Source organism: Squalius cephalus, assembly GCF_949319135.1.
Source record: "Squalius cephalus genome assembly, chromosome: 10".
Lineage (NCBI taxonomy): Eukaryota > Metazoa > Chordata > Actinopteri > Cypriniformes > Leuciscidae > Squalius > Squalius cephalus.
The window spans coordinates 20,865,102-20,888,064 of NC_137131.1; the positions used below are offsets into that span (position 1 = coordinate 20,865,102).

At 36.5% G+C, this 22,963-nt stretch overlaps 1 protein-coding gene across 4 annotated transcripts in view; it reads left to right on the forward strand.

Annotated features, from left to right (window-relative positions):
- septin9b (septin 9b) overlaps positions 1-22,963 on the forward strand; it is a 180,330-nt gene that overhangs the window by 152,519 nt on the left and 4,848 nt on the right. For all 4 annotated transcript variants that reach the window (XM_079883228.1, XM_079883229.1, XM_079883230.1 and 1 more), the window contains 6 exons: positions 5,437-5,565; positions 5,693-5,774; positions 5,954-6,091; positions 9,964-10,081; positions 22,392-22,487; positions 22,667-22,763. In XM_079883228.1, the coding sequence (XP_079739354.1) occupies positions 5,437-5,565; positions 5,693-5,774; positions 5,954-6,091; positions 9,964-10,081; positions 22,392-22,487; positions 22,667-22,763 (660 nt within the window). The remainder of the gene's footprint in view (positions 1-5,436; positions 5,566-5,692; positions 5,775-5,953; positions 6,092-9,963; positions 10,082-22,391; positions 22,488-22,666; positions 22,764-22,963) is intronic.

Consider the following 22,963-nt stretch of genomic DNA (forward strand, 5'->3'; position numbering starts at 1 on the left):
TCACTGGTCTCTCCTGATTGTACTTACAAGGTACAAAGGTTTTTAATTTTTTTTACAAGGAGTATCATCTTCTACACTAGGGCTGCACGATATTGGGAAAAACTGACATTGCGATATTTTATTTTTCTGCGATATATATTGCGATATAAAATCTAATCTAATTTTGTCTTACAAACAAAAATGGGGTGAGCACACTTACATTCTCATTTTAAATGTTTTAAATTTTAACATCAGAGTATTATTTAAATTAGAGTAAATTATTTGTTTGTAACTTCAGGATATGGTTTGAATTGTTAACATATTAACTAACATGAACTTACCATGAGCAATACTTTTGTTACTATATTTATTAATCTTTGTTTATCTTAGTTTATAAAAACACAGCTGTTCATTGTTTGGTAATGTTACTTCACAGTGCATTAACTATGTTAACAAATACTGTACAACTTTTGATTTCAATAATGTAGGCTATAGCCTAAATGTTGAAATTAACAATGTTGTAGAAGTGCAGTTTAGTAATAGTAAATGTTAACTAATGTAGTTAAATAGTTTAATAAATAGAACATTATTGTAAAGTGTTACAGATTTTTTTATACACCAATTCAGACGTCTCGTGAGTTCAGTGTTGGACAGGTCAGTTGTTTAAACCATTCATTAAATTGAATCGGTTCAAAGGAATCATTAGTTCGCGAATCGGACGTGTACGGCACGCGTTGTGTAATTATCTCGGCAGTTTAGGATATCGCACAAGATTTGACAACACAGAAAACATTTCATCACTGGATAGTTTTTTTATTTTATTTTGTTCGACACCATCGTGTCAATTTATTTTGATTAATGTGCGCGAGGGAGAGAGAGCAAGACAGCGCTCGTGTTGTTTGAAGACGGTGAAGGTGAGCGCGCGCTCGACCGGGGCTCGCTCTCTCGCTCTCTCTCTCTCTCTCTCTCTCTCTCTCAGCTCGTTCTTACTTATATGCGCCCTGTTAAACTGACAGGACTTAAAAACCCATGCAAATGATAAACTTTCACTCTATGATGGTTAAGCTGTGCAATTAATCCGCGAATCACATTCGTCAAGGGCCGGGGAGCAGCTGGCCCGTACAGTTAATGAATAACGGATCAACTACGACAGCCTACATCGCACATCCTGCGATGTGACTATCGTGGATTCGTACATCGCGATATCGATGCTTAAACGACACATCGTGCAGCCCTATTCTACACTAAGAGCCTGAAATGAACAACCCAATGGTGATCAAGTGTTTAATTAAAAACACTGATGACTCCCTGCACACTGGCTGTTCCAAGCGTGCAATGTCTGGTAACTTGCATGTGCAGATATTCAAAGAACTGTGTAAGGATAGAATGGAACCCCATGTATGTAGGGCATCAGAGTCAACAAAACTGATGGATTTTGGAGATCCTGAGCCAAGTCATCTGCCTAATTTGGCCACCCTACGCAAAGCAAAGCAAGAGAGAAATTATTTAGAATTAGGCGTCACTCAGTATCACTGCAGATGTTAAAATAGAGTGCACCTCACAGTGGTAGGATTAAATACATTGGACTGGACAAGTTTTTCTGTCACTATTGGAGTGAAACACAAATGTATATCTACAAGACATTATCAAAGACATCTACTAACCCCACTGTGAGTTTTGATGCTGAACTGGCTCAGTGGTGTGGAAACTACAGAGACAAAATGGCAAGTCTGGCCATATATTCCTATATCAGGGTGTTCTGGCAGGGGATGATGGCTCAAGTGTCCTAGTGGTGCAAATGCTGTCAGAGAGACATGATGTTAATGCAATAACACATTGGCTGACAGAATGGATACGTGAAGAAGATGAAGAAGCTGTTGAAAACTGGAGAGGCTTAGCGGTTCCACCCAAAAAGAGGAAGAGGAATTCATACCTCTCTCCTTGTCCCGAATGGCTCCATGCAGATTCATCTGTGAGGGGGAAAAAACTGAAAGTGGACCTGTTGAAAAATGGAAATAATCAACAGCCTGTTAAACTACTCCACTATCATTGAAAAGTCAATGACAAAACGTGCATTTGTTTCCTTCACAAAACAGTGCTCCTCACAGTATTGTGGTCTCAGCAAACAAGTCACAAGGGAAATTCCATTTGTTTGTACTTATGTTGCCGTACTGCAGGCTTCTGGCATGGCTCATCTTAAGACCGTGGTGGAAGGTGGCCTTAAACTTCCGGAGTCCCCCTGCCTCAGGCCAATCCAAAGTCCATCTCTCTCTGCATTCAAGACAGATACCTCTGGATAAATGCTCTGTGCAGGGAAAGTTTCTCACAGTTACACTCTGGGAGGACGTCTGTGGATTGACACTGACCTGGGGGAATTTCCCTCCAATCTGATATATTCTTTTAATATCTAAAAACCGAAGCAGCACAAACAAAAAATTTTATAGCACAAACCAGCACAAACAAAGCCCATATGATTGAGCCTGTTTTGCTGATGTTTTGCGTTGGGTGGGGGGCCAATTTCACGCAGGTCATAACTCACCACTCACTAATGCATACAGTATGCATCTACATATCTACATCATTACATTTTAACATTCTCATGCTGAGAAACTGCTAATAATATATATATATATATATATATATATATATATATATATATATATATATATATATATATATATATATAATTTGTTATAATGATTGTACATATCTTTCTTATTTGACATGCAATAACTCAGGAAGGAAATGGTACAATGAATTTTCCCTACATGTGAGCTGCATCTGGATACAATTTTGTGATGATAGCACAAAGTAATCAAAAGTGACAGCATTTGGAACTAATGTAGCCTTTTTGTTTAGCCCTTGACACCCCCCTAATGGGCATTTTTAAAATCGTTGATCCTCCGTGAGGAATCTCGTGATCGACGCAATGGATTAAATGTTGATTTTGCACTCGAGAACATCCATTGTAAGTAATGATGTGCCATTTTTTTACGATCTGTGCATGTTTCATAAAGTTATGAGCAAAAACGCCACGTGAAAGCTACATTTTGTATTTAGTTAGCACCTATGGAGTTTTATGTGTTGTAACTCCATGAGGAATATCTTGTGATCGATGCAATTAATTATGTTGGACTCAACATAATAGTGAGAATCTGCTGTAAATAATGATGTGCCATTTTCCACGATCAGAGCATGTTTTGTGAAGTTACAAGCGAAAGCGTTAGCGAAAAAAATATAAAACTTGCGCCGAGAATGACCTCCAAGCAACTGTTGTTGTACCAGAGATTGTCTTATAGGGAGATGAGAGGGTCTGTATCTCTTACAATTGGAGAAAGTGCAACGGCTAACTTGGACCACGTGAGGCACCTCAGCCTATCGTGTAATGGCAGTGACTTCAATTCCCGCAGTTCAAAGTTTTATGACAGTAAATTACAGATTACCTTAATCAGTTTCTTGTGTATTATTAGCTCGTTGGTCTTGTGAATAAGTATTCTATATTTGGTGTTATATCGCTAGTAAAGGCACAGTAGGACTGCATTGTTTGTGGAATGTGCTTTACTGCGGAAAAAAGAGCGCAAATATCTTAAATATATAAAACTATATAAAACTACATTTAAGATTACACTAAAAACTTAATTGTAATTTATTTAGTGCATATTGTGGGCGGCAGTGGCTCAGTGGTTCATGTAGATTGTCTACAAACCAAAAGGTTGGTGGTTCAATCCCCGGTTCCACCTGACCAAGTGTCGAGGTGTCCATGAGCAAGACACCTAACCCCAGCTGCTCCCGACGAGCTGGATGGCGCCTTGCATGGCTGACACCGCCGTCGGTGTGTGTGTGAATGAGTGAGTGAATGGGTGAATGTGAGGTTATATGTACAGCGCTTTGGTGGCCATAGGTCTGTGAAAGCGCTATATAAATGCAGTCCATTTACCATTTACCATTTATATCTAATTTATTAAAATTATATGTATTTTTTTTAACCATCATTCATTAAAAAGCATTATATCATCATTAGGCACACAGCAGTCATAAATCATTACAATACAATAACCTGACAGCGTTTTTTTTATTTTCATTAAACAACATACAATATAGAATTATTTATAATTAAATATACATTTTCTCATTCTTTTTTAAGTGGTCAAATCCTTGACCTTTCCTTGTGGGTATACGGCATATACCCGTGTATCACGTAGAATACACCACTGGTTTCTAGTCATTGCCATTACATCTTGGATTCAAAATGGCTTGGAATCTGGTAGATCCATTTGAATCTACAACCTTTCGGTTACTAGCCGAGATCCTCTTCGCTTACCAGCAGGCAACACCACCCAACAATTTCACCTCTAGTGGTCCAATACGAATGCCCTGAATGTCCCCAACTGACTCTTAATCATGACCTTGGTTCTAGATTCAGACTATATTATTCCTATATATGCCATATTCACAGACCCAAGTGCATCAGTATGAACCGCTCCACAATATGTGTTGACTTGCCTGCCTCCAGCAGTATATATCCCTGATTGTATTTGTTTTTCTTGGCAATGTGTAAAACTCTGAAGCATGGAACCTGTAGCAACTTGCATAGTCTTAGAAGGATTGTTTTGTGATCGTGCTGTTTGTTTTTTGCTTTGAGGATTTAAGAACTGAGATAAACGTTTTTGTATCTCTGAATGAACACGTTGATATTTGTTTCAATCCAGTACTTTGGTAAGTGAATATAAGGATAGTTAGCGGCTTTACAGAAATATTCAAGGCGTGTTCATGGGTTTATCTCTCTTTAATGTCCTGTGTTCTTTAAGCTGTTGATGAGTGATTTTGTCAGTTTGCAGAGTGTCTTCTGAGGTTTGTTGTCTAAATATAATCCTCTAATCACTTTTTATCAGCTCCTTTAAGCTTGAACATATTCAAACATTTGCAAACATCTAATGGTTGGAGGTTACTTTCAGGGATTTTATAGTTCATTATTTATCAGTTACATGCCCACCAATGTACCCCCCCACACCCACAAGAATGTTCAATTGGACATGGTTAATGCTTTTTGCAGTGAGAGCATCTGCCTGGCTGCTCCACTCAACAGATTCCAGCTGCAACCTTTGTTCTTGCTTTATCATAGATGTCCACGAGAGATCCAACAAGCTGCTCCCATGAACCTCCTCTAGAAACACTGGCTCTTTTATAGTCCACATTATGATGAGGGGTGTGTTTGTGTTTGTGTGCGTGTGTGCGTGCGTGCGTGCGTGCGTGTGTGTGTGTGTGTTTGAAAGAACCAGGAAAATACACTCAAACACGCATTTTTTAAGTCCCTTGCCATGACCGTGCCAATATGCAAAATGTACTATGTCCATATTAAATTCATATACACACATGCATACTTTATAGTACTATGCTTTATTCGTTCAATTTAAAACATTGATTTTTCTTTCTTTTTTTGTCTTTCCATTTGTACAGGTCAGAGTGGTCTGGGTAAATCCACACTAATGAACACACTTTTTAAATCTAAAGTGAGTCGCAGATCTGTGATGACAACTGAGGAAGAGCGAATTCCCAAGACCATTGAAATCAAGTCCATCAGTCATGGTAAAAAGGCCTGATGAACTAAAACTAAAACGGATAAGCAGAAGTCTTATTTTAACAATTCTGACTTTCTCATAAGTTTGGTTATCTGCAGTGCACATTCACCTCTTCAAACTCATTTTGTATACAGAGATTGAGGAAAAAGGAGTGAGAATGAAGCTGACTGTCATCGATACACCAGGCTTTGGAGACCAGATAAACAATGAGAACTGGTAAGTATCTCCTTATTTATCAATCAGTACCTGATACCTGCTATGAAAAACATATCAATGTATATAACATGGACTATAAGTAACTTAAGACTAACTGCTATTGAACTATTTCATAGTTTACCTGGTGGTCGTGCTCATGTGTTTTCTGGTGTCTCCCTGTCTCTCTGATCTGTTTGCAGCTGGCAGCCCATCATGACGTTCATTAATGCACAATACGAACAGTATTTACAGGAAGAGATCAACATCGACAGGAAGAAGAGGATTCCAGACTCACGAGTCCACTGCTGCATATACTTTATTCCTCCTACTGGACACTGGTGAGACACACACATACACACACACACACACACACACACACAACCAAGCAAAGTTGCTTTTGTTATTGTTACATTATGTTTCTTTAGATGGGAGGGCCTTGTTAAAATCTGTATATACTGTATTTGGGTGAATCCATACTATAAACTGCTGCTCACCGCACTCAGGTGTGAAGTCATGGTGAAGAATCGTTAACCTTGTTATTTAAGTTTTATAGGTTTTAGCTCTATGTAGTGTTTTCTTTTTTTATATTTATTGTAAAAGTTGTATGTTTCAAGTCATAATCTGTGTGATTAGTCTTCTCTTCAATGAAGTATATACAACTTGTTTTGGAATATAGAAGTAACTCTATATAACCTTTTTATTTTGCTCAACAAACTGCTACACAAGATATGAAAGTTCTACAGTGCATCATTGTTATGGAATGTTAACACTCAGCTTAACTTGAACCACAAGTTTATTTAACTCGTATCCACAGGTTTTTTTTTTTTTCCTTTCTTTTTTTGAGTTTATAGAACTTTTTTACAATATGTTTAATGAAAGCAGTTGATGCAATAACTTTTTCCATAAGTTAAGTTTTAAAAATTTTGGGGGAAAAAATACAATTACAGTATAGACCGCATTTACACCTGGTGTTATGATTTGCTTTGGGTGATCCAATCTAAGAGTTCAACGTTAAATGCAGGTATATAAGGGGCACAAAACACCAACATTTGAAGGCATCCAAAAATGCATTGGACCACATAGTAGTGCAAAATACTAATCTAATATACTAAATATTAATGCATTCTGGACTGGTGAACAGTAAAGGACCACCTACTCACAATCACTGCGCTAAAAGTTTTAAACTTTTATGTGCTGTTTTGTGCACCTTTTTTGCATTTGGAAGATTTAGTTAATACAGGTATATTATATTTGTATATTTGAGAAAAATGGTGCGCAAAGTTTTCATTGTTTTTTTTAGTAATTATAAAATGAAATTGGAGACCCTTCACAATCTGATCAGAAGTTGTTACATGAAACACGTTTACTACATGGCATAAACACTCTTGTGATCGGATCACTGAAATGGACCTTCACTGTGTGTGGAACCACTGTGTGTGTGTTTACGTGTGTTTGACGGGGCTAGAAGAAAAATAACATTGTGTGGTCCTGCAAGTGGTTTGCTGTCTTGTTTTCTAGGTATATGTGTATGTGTGTAGTGTCTGCACAGGAGAGAGGAGGGCTTGGGCGGTTAAGTCTTTTAAAGAGGGCATTTCCCTCTGTGAGTATGTGTTGGTGTGCACACTGTTATTAGATACTGTCTCACAGCTGCTGCGTGCTTGTGAGATATCTGAACAGCTGCTCATCTTGCCACATGTCATATAAGTCGCACACAGACTTCAGTGCCTGTGTTTGAGAATGTGTCCAGGAAACAGCTCCGTTCACCTCAAGAGCATAAGCGGAAGTATGGGTGGAGCCAGAGGGGCAATGGGCCTAGCAGAAATCTGATCGGCCCCTTCTTTTCTCCTGTCTTGGAAAATTATTGGTTATAGTAAGCCAAAAGGATTTGTCCAAACAAAACTTTGGATGTTCAGTTGTAGTGCCATCAGACAATCAGTATTCATGGCCATAATATTCACTACGAACATGACATTTACTACTAACTGGATATTGCAGAGCGGGATTTGCACAGCTATTGTTAATATGTACACTATGAGGTTATAAATTACAAGATGATACTATCATTCATATGTCACATGAAATTCATTTGGCATATCTGCATTTTTTGGCAGCACCAACTGTCTTAACTGTTACTAATGCAGTTTTCAGAGAATTCCAGGAAGTACTTGAACTTATGGCAGCAATTGTGTATTTTAAATGACGTGCAACTAAGGCTTTTAAGCAATTTAACACACACACACACACACACACACACACACACACACACACACACACACACACACACACACACACACACACACACACACACACACACAGAACTACAACATATAACTGTATGTTTTTCAGTTAGTTATTATGCCATAATTCCACAATTAGGAAGTACTATGTTTAAAATTGCAGCCCTGAATAATGTTGTGTAATAGCAGTGGGATGTCTTTGCATGTAATATTGCAGATATTTATTTATGTTGTCAAGTGCCTTCAGGGTTTGAGCATCAGACATCAAGACTACAATTCACTGTCAGCATTTGGCTCTTTGGCTCGTCACTTTTAAATCATCATGTTTTCAGAAAAGCAGAAACCAACTATAAACTCTGTAGTTAATCAAATCCCAGAATCAGCTGTCAGCACTGGCTGCAAATTTGCTATGAGGTTCATTTTTGGGCATTTTACACAGATCCTTTGAGACCTTGTGGAGACTTTTATAATCTCATTAGTGGATGTTGTACTCTGTTGGCTAGCCATTTCCATGTGGTTTATTGGAAAACAGGAAGTGAAATGAGAAGTATCCACCACAGATGGTGACTCCTTCCTCTATGAAAGAATTATGAGACAGATGTGGGTAGGTGCTCGAATATCAAATTGGTATTTTCCATGCCAGGGTTCATGCAAGTTATGTGCATCTGATAATGCAATAAGTTTCCTTTCAAATATACACAAGGATATAAATTCAATTCAATTCAAAACCTCAATTCTGTTTTGTGGGCTTACACTTTTTAACATCCTATAATATACTGCACGTGTGAAGGTAATGCTTATATATTTAAAGATTAATGTAATCGCGAATACACGTAATTCCTTAGAGCTTCTCGTGCACATGTATATTTTGTGTGCTTTAGCACTCAGCGGAATATTCAAAGCCCTCAAGCTCTGCAGTCCTCCCCATGTGATAGTAAGCAAGCCCAGATTGTGACATCTTTTTGTCCTGCGGACTAAGAGGCTCTGTGCATGTTCATTCCAGTTTATTAAAAAGACAAAATGCAGTGTGTCATGTGAGATGAGTGAACCGGATGTTTGGACATTAAAGATGTCAGTGTTTGTTGCTTGTTTGTTTGTGCCTTGTGGTTGTGAATGCAGTACACTCAAATCAACCCAGCATACCTAAATACACATGCCAGCTTGTTATATGTACACGTTTTTTAGTACAAGTAATGCAAAGTCACAAGCACAGAAGAAAGTTCAACATATCCTTAAGGGCGTAATTCACCCAAAAATGTATTTTGTCATAATTTACTCACCCTTGTGTTGTTCCAAACTCATATGGTTTTCTTTCTACTTTAGACCATTTATTTGTATTATTGTTATTATTTTAACAAAAAAGCACCACAAAAGTAGTCCATACAAATGAGGTCATATGAGCTTTTTGTGAGAAACAAGTCACTATTCACCGGAAATATGTGCTATTGTGTGATTTTGACATACTATATTCGAATCGGGGACATCATGACTGTTACGAGACAAACAAGAACCAATAACGTACCATATTTAGATATGAAAACATGAATGAGATTTCAGTGCTGCAGCAATATGCTGCTTATTGTGCTTTTTGGTTTTTGTCATTTTTGAGCTAGACAGTCCCAGTCACCATTCACTTCCGCTTTGTGGAAAAGAGCAGCGTCAACTTGTTCCACATAAAATCAGATTGATATAAGGGTGAATACATTTCTCCCCCACTTCTTAAACTTTTAACCATCTGTATTAAATTCTTCACATCGGTAGTTTGTCAGTCTTTTGATGCCTTGTTATTTATTTGTGCTGCTCTTACAGTATTAGAATGGGATACTTGAGGTTAAACTACTTTTACACTCTATTACTTTAAATGTTTTAAATAAAGATTAAACATTAGACCAACTGAATAGACATTACACAGTGATCTCCCATTTGACCATTTTGAGTCTGATTGCTTTGCTTTGTTTTCTTCCTTGTTTTAGTTTGCGGCCAATTGACATTGAGTTTATGAGACACCTAAGTAAAGTGGTGAACATCGTTCCTGTTATCGCCAAAGCAGACACACTGACCCTGGAGGAGAGAGACTTCTTCAAAAAGAAGGTGAGTTCCACAGAAAGTATATAATGGACCTCTTCCAACTGTATGATAAGAGGTTTTATTACATCTTTAAAATTCCTCACCTTGTAAATTGCTGGTGAAGGTCTTTCCCCTCTTGTCTATATCATTCACCCGGGTCATAAAATGAATTTATCTGGGAGCATCTGGCATGTTTCCATTAATTTGAGGACATTTTGTCTCGCTCATCCAAGAAGCTACACCAGTTGTATAATGATGGATTTTTTTTAAAGCATTTAACCTCATTACAAACTGTCATCACACAATGTCTGTGAGAGCCTCTGTGGGTAAATATCTGTGGGAATCACTTTCCTGATGGTGTGAATTGGTGCAAAACTCTTCCCCCTGAGCATGTCTTGTTGGCATGTTGAGTAACAGACTACACTTGGGCATGTGCATAATGATGCAACACTGTTCCAGTCCTGGATGCTGATTATTTGGTACGGTGTTCTAGCATTTTGAAATACATTATATCATTTTTAATATTATTATTAAACTCACGTGCCCACTTAAATAACAACTTATCCTCCTTGCAATGGCATCTCTTCTCTTATGAGTATTGCAACTAGGCAAAGTTGTAATGTATGCACAACTGGTTCAACCACCTTCATTTGCCAATGACATGTTTGACATAAAATGAACTTTTTAAATAAAATATGTGGCACATGCCTTACAACACCCTTCAGCATTTGACTATATTCGCGATATACCATATTATTGCTTAATTACAGTATTAGTTGTTTTATATCCTATAATAATCTAGCATTGTTTTCTCCATTTAAATGGGCTCACTATAACCACCCATAATTAGTAGAACTGATGTGTGGAAAATATCTTCAATCATGCTTGGACATTCTTAATTATGGAGGAAAAGCCCTAGAACCTAGATCTTGAGTATTTTTGGGGTTATTTTTTTGGGTTCAGGGGCCGGTGAGGCATTTTGTGTTTTGTTTGACCTCAACTTTAACTGTAACTCATCAGAACTTCAAAGGCTGGTAAAGGCGGTTTACAGGACAGATCCAGCAGTGGGCAGCTGGAGTTGGTACAGCATATGGAGGTTTGCCATAAAACCAGCACAAACATGTGAACTGATGACTTACTCTTTGGTGTACAGAAATAATAGGGTATCCAAAAGTAAGAGGAGATCTTGAGGACTGCATGTATCTAGCTGTTTAGTATGTTAATTTAAAGTGAAGTGATTGGCTACTGATTGAAGTGATTAAATTAGTATTATTACTTCATGTTTTTATTCAATGAACATGTCGGCCTATGCTCTTGTAGTAGGTGAAGGCAACTTTATCCTTCACATACTTCACCTCACATGACGTCTGTTGGTTTTGCCTTTGTAAAAGATGCCAGAGGAAACTCAGTGGGCGTCCACGCTACCGTTTCCTCCTAACATTTGCTTCACCTGCCAAACGGAACAAACTGTAGGCTCCAGAAGCTCTTCAGGATTTTACGCAACTGTTATGTTTGGCTGTGTGGTCAGCGCACAATCCTTAGATCCTTTTTCTCCACCCCACGTGGCCTTTGACCTGACAGGAGAGTGGGGTGACTCTATTGTCAACCTTGAGAACATTGATGTGGACTTCCTGAATTTGTCTGGTTTATTTGCTTTAATGTTCAGCTCAGGACATCAAGCACATGGAAGCAGAGATTCAAAACATACACCAGCTCAGAGTGTATTCTGTGAAGGGTGTAGTTTTGATTCTTCGTCATTCATTAAAGGCTCCCGCAGGCTGAAAGCTCTCTCGCTGTGTTCTTTTCATTATGCTCCCAATGGCCTGTTTAAATCTTCACTGCCAGAGGTCTGAATTCATGTGGGTTACGATTATTCAGTTTGACATCTGAAAAGCGACGGCGTGGTGACCCTTATATACAGTAGAGAATGCGTCACTAAAGGAAAAGTTCACCCAGAAAATGAAAAGAATTCTGTCACCCTTCTACTCTTCTTTATGTCGTTCCAAACCCATATGACTTTCTTTCTTCTGTGGAACACAAATGGAGAAAACATGAATTACTGGCTGCTCATTTCCCTATAATGAAATTAAAGGGGGAGTTGCAAAATGACCAAACAAATAAATAAATAAATAAATAAATAACCACACCATTAAAGTGTCATAAAAGTTGGTCATGCAAGTGTTAACTAGCACTGGTAACTAAAACTATTAAAAAAAAAAAAAAAAATGTTTGAAATAAAACGAAAAAAAAAAAAAAAAAAAAAGGATTACAATTAAATGTAAAAAAACTTAAGGAGCTACTTACTAAGGAAAATTAGACTGAAATAAAGTAAGTTGAAGTACTAAAATGACTAAAACTTGAGTTTATTTTCTTATAAAACATTTCTGTGACAACAAGTTCACCCACAATAATAAATCCAAATATTACAAAATAAAAAAGAACTACATAAAAGACCAACTTTTAGTTAAGTTAAACTAAAAATAAAATAAATATAAAAATGAAAGCTAAATAATATTTAATAATATAAGCTATAATAATATAAGCTAAGACATTTATATATATATATATATATATGTATATGTTTATTATATATATGTTTGTCATGCTTTTACTTGTTTTATATATATATACACTCACCTAAAGGATTATTAGGAACACCATACTAATACTGTGTTTGACCCCCTTTCGCCTTCAGAACTGCCTTAATTCTACGTGGCATTGATTCAAGGTGCTGAAAGCATTCTTTAGAAATGTTGGCCCATATTGATAGGATAGCATCTTGCAGTTGCTGGAGATTTGTGGGATGCACATCCAGGGCACGAAGCTCCCGTTCCACCACATCCCAAAGATGCTCTATTGGGTTGAGATCTGGTGACTGTGGGGGCCATTTTATTACAGTGAACTCATTGTCATGTTCAAGAAACCAATTTGAAATGATTCGAGCTTTGTGACATGGTGCATTATCCTGCTGGAAGTAGCCATCAGAGGATGGGTACATGGTGGTCATAAAGGGATGGACATGGTCAGAAACAATTCTCAGGTAGGCCGTGGCATTTAAACGATGCCCAATTGGCACTAAGGGGCCTAAAGTGTGCCAAGAAAACATCCCCCAAACTAGGGCTGGGCGATAAAACGATAACGATAATTATCGCAATATAATTTTTCTCGATAAAACGATATCAAGAGTTCGATAAATGTTCGATAATGTTTATGCGCCAAAAGCGGAACGAAACTCATTTGAACCGCGCGCCACATGGACCATTAATCCGCTCGGCTCAAAGTCTAAACGGCAGCGCAGTGCGAGCTCACTAGAGCAGATGCGTTTACTCTGATCGGTCTCGGTCACGAGATCCAGTGAGAAGCGCTTGAATTCAGCGAAGAACACAAATGTCTCCGTGATTTAAACCAGTTTAAAGGCAGATGAAACAGCGCTGACAAACGGGAGAAACACTGTGCGCAGAAGGCTTTTCCGTCTACAAATTCCCATCATTTACCATGGATTTACTGTAACGTTAGCCTAGTAATATTAACTGAACCATGAAATGTGGGATATACATATTGAATTGTATTATATTATTAATGTAGACGATGTATTAAAGGACTGATGGAATATAATTACAGTATTTAATAATGTATTTAGGCTACTGTTTTTCATACAAATACCATAGAAACCATAAAGTTACATTTTGCCATGATAGTGAGGTTATCATGATCTAAATGCATGATACTGGATGACCAATGGTTAAGTTTAATAAAACTCAAACAGTCAGAATATTACATTTTACCAAATAAAAATTAGCACATGCAGCAACTAAGAAATTAATTGTCCAATAAATATATTTATTTTGTTAAGGAAAAATGACAAATGTTTGAATGTTCTACCTCAGATTTGTGAAATGTTCACCTGTTTGGCAAGTGTTTGTCCTGATATGTTCTGACAATAAAGAGTAGTTTAAAACCACAATTAACACTCTGGTTTCTACAACTTTCACTTAGGAGCAAAAATCTGCCTTTAAACTTGAAAGAAATAAAGATTTGACTTTTATCGTGATAATTATCGATATCGACTGATATAAAAAAAATTATCGTGATATTTTTTTTGTCCATATCGCCCAGCCCTACCCCAAACAATTACACCACCACCACCAGCCTGCACAGTGGTAACAAGGCATGATGGATCCATGTTCTCATTCTGTTTACGCCAAATTCTGACTCTACCATCTGAATGTCTCAACAGAAATCGAGACTCATCAGACCAGGCAACATTTTTCCAGTCTTCAACTGTCCAATTTTGGTGAGCTCGTGCAAATTGTAGCCTCTTTTTCCTATTTGTAGTGGAGATGAGTGGTACCCGGTGGGGTCTTCTGCTGTTGTAGCCCATCCGCCTCAAAGTTGTGCGTGTTGTGGCTTCACAAATGCTTTGCTGCATACCTTGGTTGTAACGAGTGGTTATTTCAGTCAAGGTTGGTCTTCTATCAGCTTGAATCAGTCGGCCCATTCTCCTCTGACCTCTAGCATCAACAAGGCATTTTCGCCCACAGGATTGCCGCATACTGGATGTTTTTCCCTTTTCACACCATTCTTTGTAAACCCTAGAAATGGTTGTGCGTGAAAATCCCAGTAACTGAGCAGATTGTGAAATACTCAGACCGGCCCATCTGGCACCAACAACCATGCCACGCTCAAAATTGCTTTCCCATTCTGACATTCAGTTTGGAGTTCAGGAGATTGTCTTGACCAGGACCACACCCCTAAATGCATTGAAGCAACTGCCATGTGATTGGTTGATTAGATAATTGCATTAATGAGAAATTGAACAGGTGTTCCTAATAATCCTTTAGGTGAGTGTATATATATATATATATATATATATATATATATATATATATATATATATATATATATATATATATATATATATATATATATATATATATTAGGGCCGGGACTCGATTAAAAAAAAATCTAATTAATTAGAGGCTTTGTAATTAATTAATCGCATACATAATTTTTGCTGTGAAAGTATTAAATATTTCAATTCAAATGAATCAATGAATAATCAGCATTAGTGACATTAAAGTTCAAAAACTCTTTTATTATTATTTTCACTGTTCAAATAATTGAACATTATTATTAATAATTGTGTTGAACATGTTATTGAAATAATGTTCAAATGTTCAAAGGGTGAGCATTGAAATAATTGTGCCTAGCAAATAATCAATACAATACAATACAATTGAACATTATTAAATTATTGAACATTATTAAATTATACATTTAATATTAAACATTAAATTATAAACATTATTTACGCTTGCTTCTACAGGTTTTTTAACATTAACGTTACTTCGAAAATGCTGCAATTTAAAGTTTGAGATGTTTTTCATCTGTTTTAGAAAGTATTTTTAGACTTTTGTTTTTTCAGAATAAAACTTGTTTTACAATCTTGAGCATGTGTTATATTTTTATTAAATGTGTTAAGCCATTGCTGCAAGTAATTTGACAGTTAACAATATTTTAGTGTACAGTTAATCACAAATTCAGTCAGCATTGTCATGACTCATGTTTCAACTGCAAACTAGGTTGTAATTGAATGTACAATTGTATTATCCCATGATGAAAGGTAAGATGGTGAAACAACGTCACGATATCAACGTTGATTCAATTTGCAAAACCGAAGCATAATTCAACATTGGTTCAACGTCGACATACAATCTTTAAAACTTTGAAAGAAGAGACGGTGAAACAACGTCACGATTTCAACGTTGATTCGTTTTGCACAATCGAAACATAATCCAACATTGATTCGACCTTGGTCCCTTACGTTCACCGGTGAATCAACGTTGAAATGCTGGCTGTTTTTTATAAGTAAATGTTCCAATCAATGATCCAGGCAGCGCCAGTGTGTTCTTCTTCTTCTTCTTCTTCTTCTTTGGGTTTTTAAGGCAGTTGGTATCCAATATGTTACATTACTGCCATCTGCTGTCTATTATCATGTCACTTATTGATTATATTCTTCTTTCCAGTCCAGTCCTCTTTAAAAAATAAAACATATATTTCTTTCCTTGCTCATTCTTTCCACATCCTAATATACTTTTTACATTGTACTGTCCTATACCAATTTCTTGTAAGCTATATTTCAACTCTTGTCTTTCTTTTAAAAATTTCCTGCATGACATAAAAATGTGACTAACTGTTTCCTCCTCTTGACATTCATCGCATTGGCCTGTGGGATGTTTTCCTAACATACGAAGAGTTCCATTTAACTTACAATGCCCAATCCTAAGTCTTGTTATTACCACTTGTTCTGTCCTTCTATTTGACATCTCTCTTATACTACCTATTTTATTTTGAATCATGTATAGTTGTCTTCCTTTACTTTCATGATCCCATTGATGTTGCCATATTTCCATTATCTTATTTGACAATTTAATTTCAATGTCAACATGCTCTTTTTTTGTTGCCTTTTTTGCCAATTTATCAACTTTCTCATTTCCCTGTATGCCCACATGTGCTGGTATCCACATACAGGTGCTGGTCATAAAATTAGAATATCATCAGAAAGTTGATTTATTTCAAGAATTCAACTTAACAGGTGAAACTAATATATTATATAGACTCGTTACATGCAAAGTGAGATATTTCAAGCCTTTATTTGTTATAATTTTGATGATTATGGCTTACATATTATGAAACCCACGAAATCAAAATCCCAGAAAATTAGAATATTACATGAAATCACACAGTAATTACACAGTGATACCATGGTCATTGAACCAGGTTTTGGTTCTTTTGGCAGTGTGGGCAGGTGCAAATCCTGCTGGAGAATGAAGTCAGCATGAAGTGCTCTGGAAATGTCCTGGTAGACGGCTGCGTTGACTCTGGATTTAATAAAGCACAGTGGACCAAAGTCCTCTTTTCTGATGAGAACAAATTTTGCATCTCATTTGGAAACCAAGGTCCCAGAGTCTGGAGGAAGAATGGAGAGGCACACAATCCAAGATGCTTGAAGTCCAGTGTGAAGTTTCCACAGTCTGTGTTGGTTTGGGGAGCCATGTCATCGGCTGGTGTTGGTCCACTGTGCTGTCCACTCAACGCAGCCGTCTACCAGGACATGTTCAGAGCACTTCATGCTTCCTTCAGCAGACAAGCTTTATGGAGATGCTGACTTTATTTCCCAGCAGGATTTGCACCTGCCCACACTGCCAAAATAACCAAAACCTGGTTCAATGACCATGGTATCACTGTGTAATTACTGTGTGATTTCATGTAATATTCTAATTTTCTGGGATTTTGATTTTGTGGGTTTCATAAGCTGTAAGCCATAATCATCAAAATTATAACAAATAAAGGCTTGAAATATCTCACTTTGCATGTAATGAGTCTATATAATATATTAGTTTCACCTGTTAAGTTGAATTCTTGAAATAAATCAACTTTTTGATGATATTCTAATTTTATGACCAGCACCTGTATATGTTATATTTTTCCCTTGTCTACATACCCTTGAATTTAAAAACAAGATTTCATATAATATTTCTTGATGACTACTAGCTTTTCCAGTCTTCATACTCATAAGAGCTGATACTGAGTCACTGCATACTAGAATGTTAATATCCCTGCATTGTTCAATCCATTCTAATGCAACAAGTATAGCACATAATTCAACTGCATAAACATTTATGCTGTCAGATGTTCTTTTGCTAATTCCTATCTCATATTTAGGGATGTATACCGATGTATACCCTGTCGCATCTGTTTGTAGGTCCTTTGACCCATCTGTATAAATCTCCGTATTGTCTTTATACTTGCTCTTATATTTAAAATATTCATTGATTATATCTATATTTCTGTTACAACCTTTAATTACTAAAAGCTCTAGATCAACCTTCGGAATTTCCAATGTCCAAATTGGCTTAACAGGCCATAACACAGTATTAGCAAATCTTTTATTATACACTTCCATTTCTTTTGCAATTAAATCACCTGTCCAGCCAAAACTTTCTTTCTTTCTTCTCTCCTTTTCCCAACACTTCTGTAATACCTTTTTTGTTGGATGACTATCCTCATGCCCTCGAAGATTTATCCAATAGTTTGCAGTTAGTTGTTTCCGTCGAAGCCACAATGGCATTTCACCTCCCTCCACCTGAAGTGCACATACTGGGGAAGTTTTAATTGCCCCTAAACATATTCTTAAGGCACACGCTTGCACAATATCCAATTCAGCTAACGTTGTCTTTGCTGCTGACCCATACGCAACACTCCCATAGTCTAATTTAGATCTTATTAAAGCAATGTATATATATTTTAAAGCTGAAACACTTGCACCCCACTCCAACCCTGCAAGACATCTCATCACATTTAGCACTTTCTTACATTTATTAACTGTATACTTTATATGTTCTCTCCATGTTAGTTTTGTGTCAAAGTATAATCCCAAGAAACGAAAACATTCTACTTTCTCTAATATACTTCCATACATTTTCAGCTTAATTTCCTTATTCTTCTTTTTATTTGTAAAAAACATTACTTTTGATTTTTCCACTGAAAACTTAAATCCCCATTTTAATCCCCAATTTTCAACTTGATCAATTCCTTCCTGCATCTTCTTTAAAATATACTCAACATTTCTACCTTTCTTCCATATAGCACCATCATCTGCGAATAAAGACCTCCCTATATCCCCTGGAAAATTTAAATAAATATCATTAATCATAATGGAGAATAAAGTTGGACTAACCACACTTCCCTGTGGTGTTCCATTTTCTACAACATATTGCTTTGATAAATCTACCCCAATTTTCACCTGTATATTCCTTCTATTTAAGAAATCCATAATCCAATTAAACATTTTCCCTCCAACTCCCATTAAATGTAATTTGATTAAGAGACCCTCTTTCCACAGCATATCGTATGCTTTCTCCACATCAAAGAATACTGCTACTACAGTTTCTTTATTCACTTGTGCCTTCCTTATTTCCTCCTCCAAAATTATCACAGGATCCATTGTATTTCTTCCTTTTCTAAAACCACTTTGACATCTAGCCATTTTATTTCTACTCTCTAAAAGGTATATTAGTCTTTCATTTATCATACGTTCCATTATCTTACATATATGCGATGTTAATGCAATTGGTCTGTAACTACCAGGATTACTTGGATCCTTTCCAGGCTTCCTTATTGGAATAATTATTGCCTCTTTCCAGCTTTGTGGAAGTCTCCCTTCCTCCCACACCTTGTTGTATAAATTTAATAATTTCCCCAAACCCTCTATACTTAGATGTTTTAACATACTGTAACACACTTCATCTTTTCCTGGAGCCGTTTCCCTGACCTATCCAGCGCTCTCTGCAACTCTCCCATGCTAAAAGGAGCATCTTGTTCCTCATCCCCATTATCTTTCCTGCATATCACATCCTTATACTGCGCTTTTGTTCTTTCTATTGCTATTCTTCCTTCTTCTGACAAGTTATTAGAACTGTTTATACTAACAAAACGTTTTGCCATCATCTCTACCTTTTCCTTATTTGTTATCGCATTCTCATTTCCTTCAGTCAGAACTGGATAATTCCATTCTCTTTTACCCCCCCCCCCCCCCCCCATCTTTTTAATCATTCCCCATATTTCACCTATTTGAGTTGTATTTCCTATTGTGTCACAATAAGATTTCCAGAATGTTCTTTTTGTCTGTCTGATTATCCTCCTTACTATTGCCTGCGCTTGTTTATACTGAATCAAATGATCATAATTATGTGTTCTTTTAACTAATCTAAATGCTTTGTTTCTATTTTTCACTGCTTCTTTACATTTTCCATCCCACCATGGCACTGCTTTCTTTTTACATCTTCCTTTACTCTTGGGAATGGATTCTGCTGCTGCTGATATTATACCTTGCTTAATTTGGTTATCTAATATTTCAACACTAAATTCATCTTTAATTTGCCTAAACAACCTATTACTTTCCTTCTGGAATTTTCCCCAATCAGCTTTCTCAAAAATCCATTTCCCACTTGCTTCCCCAATACTCCATACTACCTCTATATTTATTTTACACCACACCGGATAATGATCACTGCCTATTGTGCCATCCTTATGCACTGTCCAATCACATCTTGCTGCAATTTTATTTGAAACTAATGTGAGATCTAATACTGATTCTTTTCCAGTGTTAACATCAATTCTTGTACCTACACCATTATTTAAGCACACTAAATTCTTCTCATCTATCATTTCTTCTATTATTTGACCATTGTAATCACTTTTTTTACTCCCCCACAAAGTATTATGTCCATTAAAATCCCCACACCATATAATATTATTACAATTTCGTCCCTCTATCTTTTCTAGCTTAGTTTTCTCTAGTCTTTTACAAGGATTATAATAATTACAAATCACCAACTCTCTCTTTCCTGCCCATACTTTCACTACTACATATTCTTGTTCATTTCCCACTCCTAAAATTTTATACGGTATTCCTTGCTTTATAAATGTAACACACCCTCCTCCTCCCCCCTCCCTTCTATCATACCTTACCGCCACATAATCATATAAAACAAAATCCAATTGAGGTCTTAACCAAGTTTCTTGAATGCACACTATCTCTGGTTTTTCTACCCTACTACCAACAAATTGCTTAAAATCCTGCCCATTAGCTAAGAGACTTCTCGCATTCCATTGTAAAATCAGCATTATTAGGATTAAAAACCTAATCATGATGTCTCCTGGCTTGCTTGCATCCTGAGTTCATCATTTATTTCCTCCCACTTCAGCCCTATCATGTCCAAGTGGTGTTCTGCCGCTTTCACAATTACTTGAATTATTTCTGTTTTTGACTTAATCTCATGTGTTGCATTAATTACTCCTGCAATGAATGTGACCAGTTTCTTTTTTTCTATCCATGCTTTCCTCATCCCTTGCTGATCATCCATTTCCTCTTGTCCTTTATTCACTCTTCCCTCTATATTCTGATTCCTCTGTCCATTCATCTTAACTGCTTCAGCATATGACACCTTCTCTTTTAGTCTTATCTTCTGCACCTCCACCTCTTTTTTAAGTGCTTCACATCCCCAGTATGCCACACTATGATTTCCTCCGCAGTTACAACATTTAGGTTTTGTTCCCTCACCACACATCCCATATTCATGTTCACCTCCACATCTAGCACACCTTCTTTTCCCCTTACACATTTTAGCAGTATGTCCAAACTCCTGACAGTTGTAGCATCTCATTGGTTTCTGTACATATTCTCTCACATTATATCTTACATATCCAAAATATACCTCTTTAGGTAACTCTTTCTCCTGCCAGCGTGTTCTCGTCTCCCTCCTTCATTTTACAGTCGAATGGTGGCTAGAACGGCTCCAGGTTCAAAGGTCAATACGGAATGGTTTAATCAGCGTTATTTTTTTTTACGCGTTATTTTTTCTCAGATTAATTAACGTTTAATTAATTAACATCGAAATTAATGCGTTATTTTCACAGCCCTAATATATATATAAAACAAGTAAAAGCATGACAAACAACAAAATAAGTAACAAAATAAGTACTAAAACTTAAACTAAACTTAAAGTGAAATCAAAAATATAAAAATAAAAGATAATTCAAAATATTAATAAATACTATAATAGTATATAAATAATTTGAAAATAACATTGGTCCATATGACTACACTATATTTCAAGTGTTCAGAATCCATATGTTGGACGTTTTGTCATTTGACACAAGTATGGACTACTTGAAACTTGGATCTCTTTCATTATGTGGAAAAGGTCTAAATTATTTGTTTACAAATAGGACTAATTCTTTTCTCAACTTCAAATCACCAAGTCAATAGTTAACAGCTCAAAAGAGGGGAAATTATCAGTGAAAAACTTTGACATTTTTGTACATCACAAAAATTTACTGTATAGCTTCTGATGATTTGGAATATATTGAGATGAATGGTACATTTTTATGATGCCATTGCATCCTTTTTGAAGCTTGAACTCTCCAAACCCTATTTATTTCATGGAAAAGGGCAACCGGTACATTCTTTAGCGTTTCTTCTGTGTTCCATGCAGGTTTGCAACAAGTAAATTATGACCAAATTTTCTTTTTCAGGTGAACTATTTCTTTAATGTAATGTTTTTTCTTGAGGCCTTTACTTATTATTTTTTTTTTAATGAATAATCCTCTTTTGTTGACTAGATAATTAGCCCTCTTTCTGTATAGGATGCCTCATAAATAATTACATAACCTAATGTTCTGTGCACATGCATGCATGCATGTCCTCCATAGATGAACAAAGAACTAAACAATGATTCATGATTTTTTTTTCTGTTGTGTGCATGTGCAGATAAGAGAGGACTTGCGAGCCAATGAAATCGACATCTATCCTCAAAAGGAGTTTGATGAGGATGCAGAAGACAGAATGATTAATGAGAAGATCAGGGTATGTCTACTTGTCACTATATCTTTATCACTTTTATTGGTGTATGCGTTGAAAAGAGCTGTCTTGTTTATGACACACTTCATGGAGTAGTCTTTTGGTTTCAGCCTGGCTGGGCTGTATATCGTTATTAGAAGTGTTTGTTTTGTATATTGAGGGTTTCCATGTGATATGTGTTATAGGAGATGATCCCTTTTGCTGTGGTGGGAAGTGATCAAGAATATCAGGTCAATGGAAAAAGACTTCTGGGCAGGAAAACAAGATGGGGGACAGTAGAAGGTCTCACACACACACACACACACACACACACACACACACACACACACACACACACACACACACACACACACACACACACACACACACACACACGTTTTCATGTTATATGGGGACTTTTCATAGATTTCATGATTTGTATAATGTACAAACTGTATATTCTATCCCCCTACACTAACACACACGTACGTTTTCATGTTATA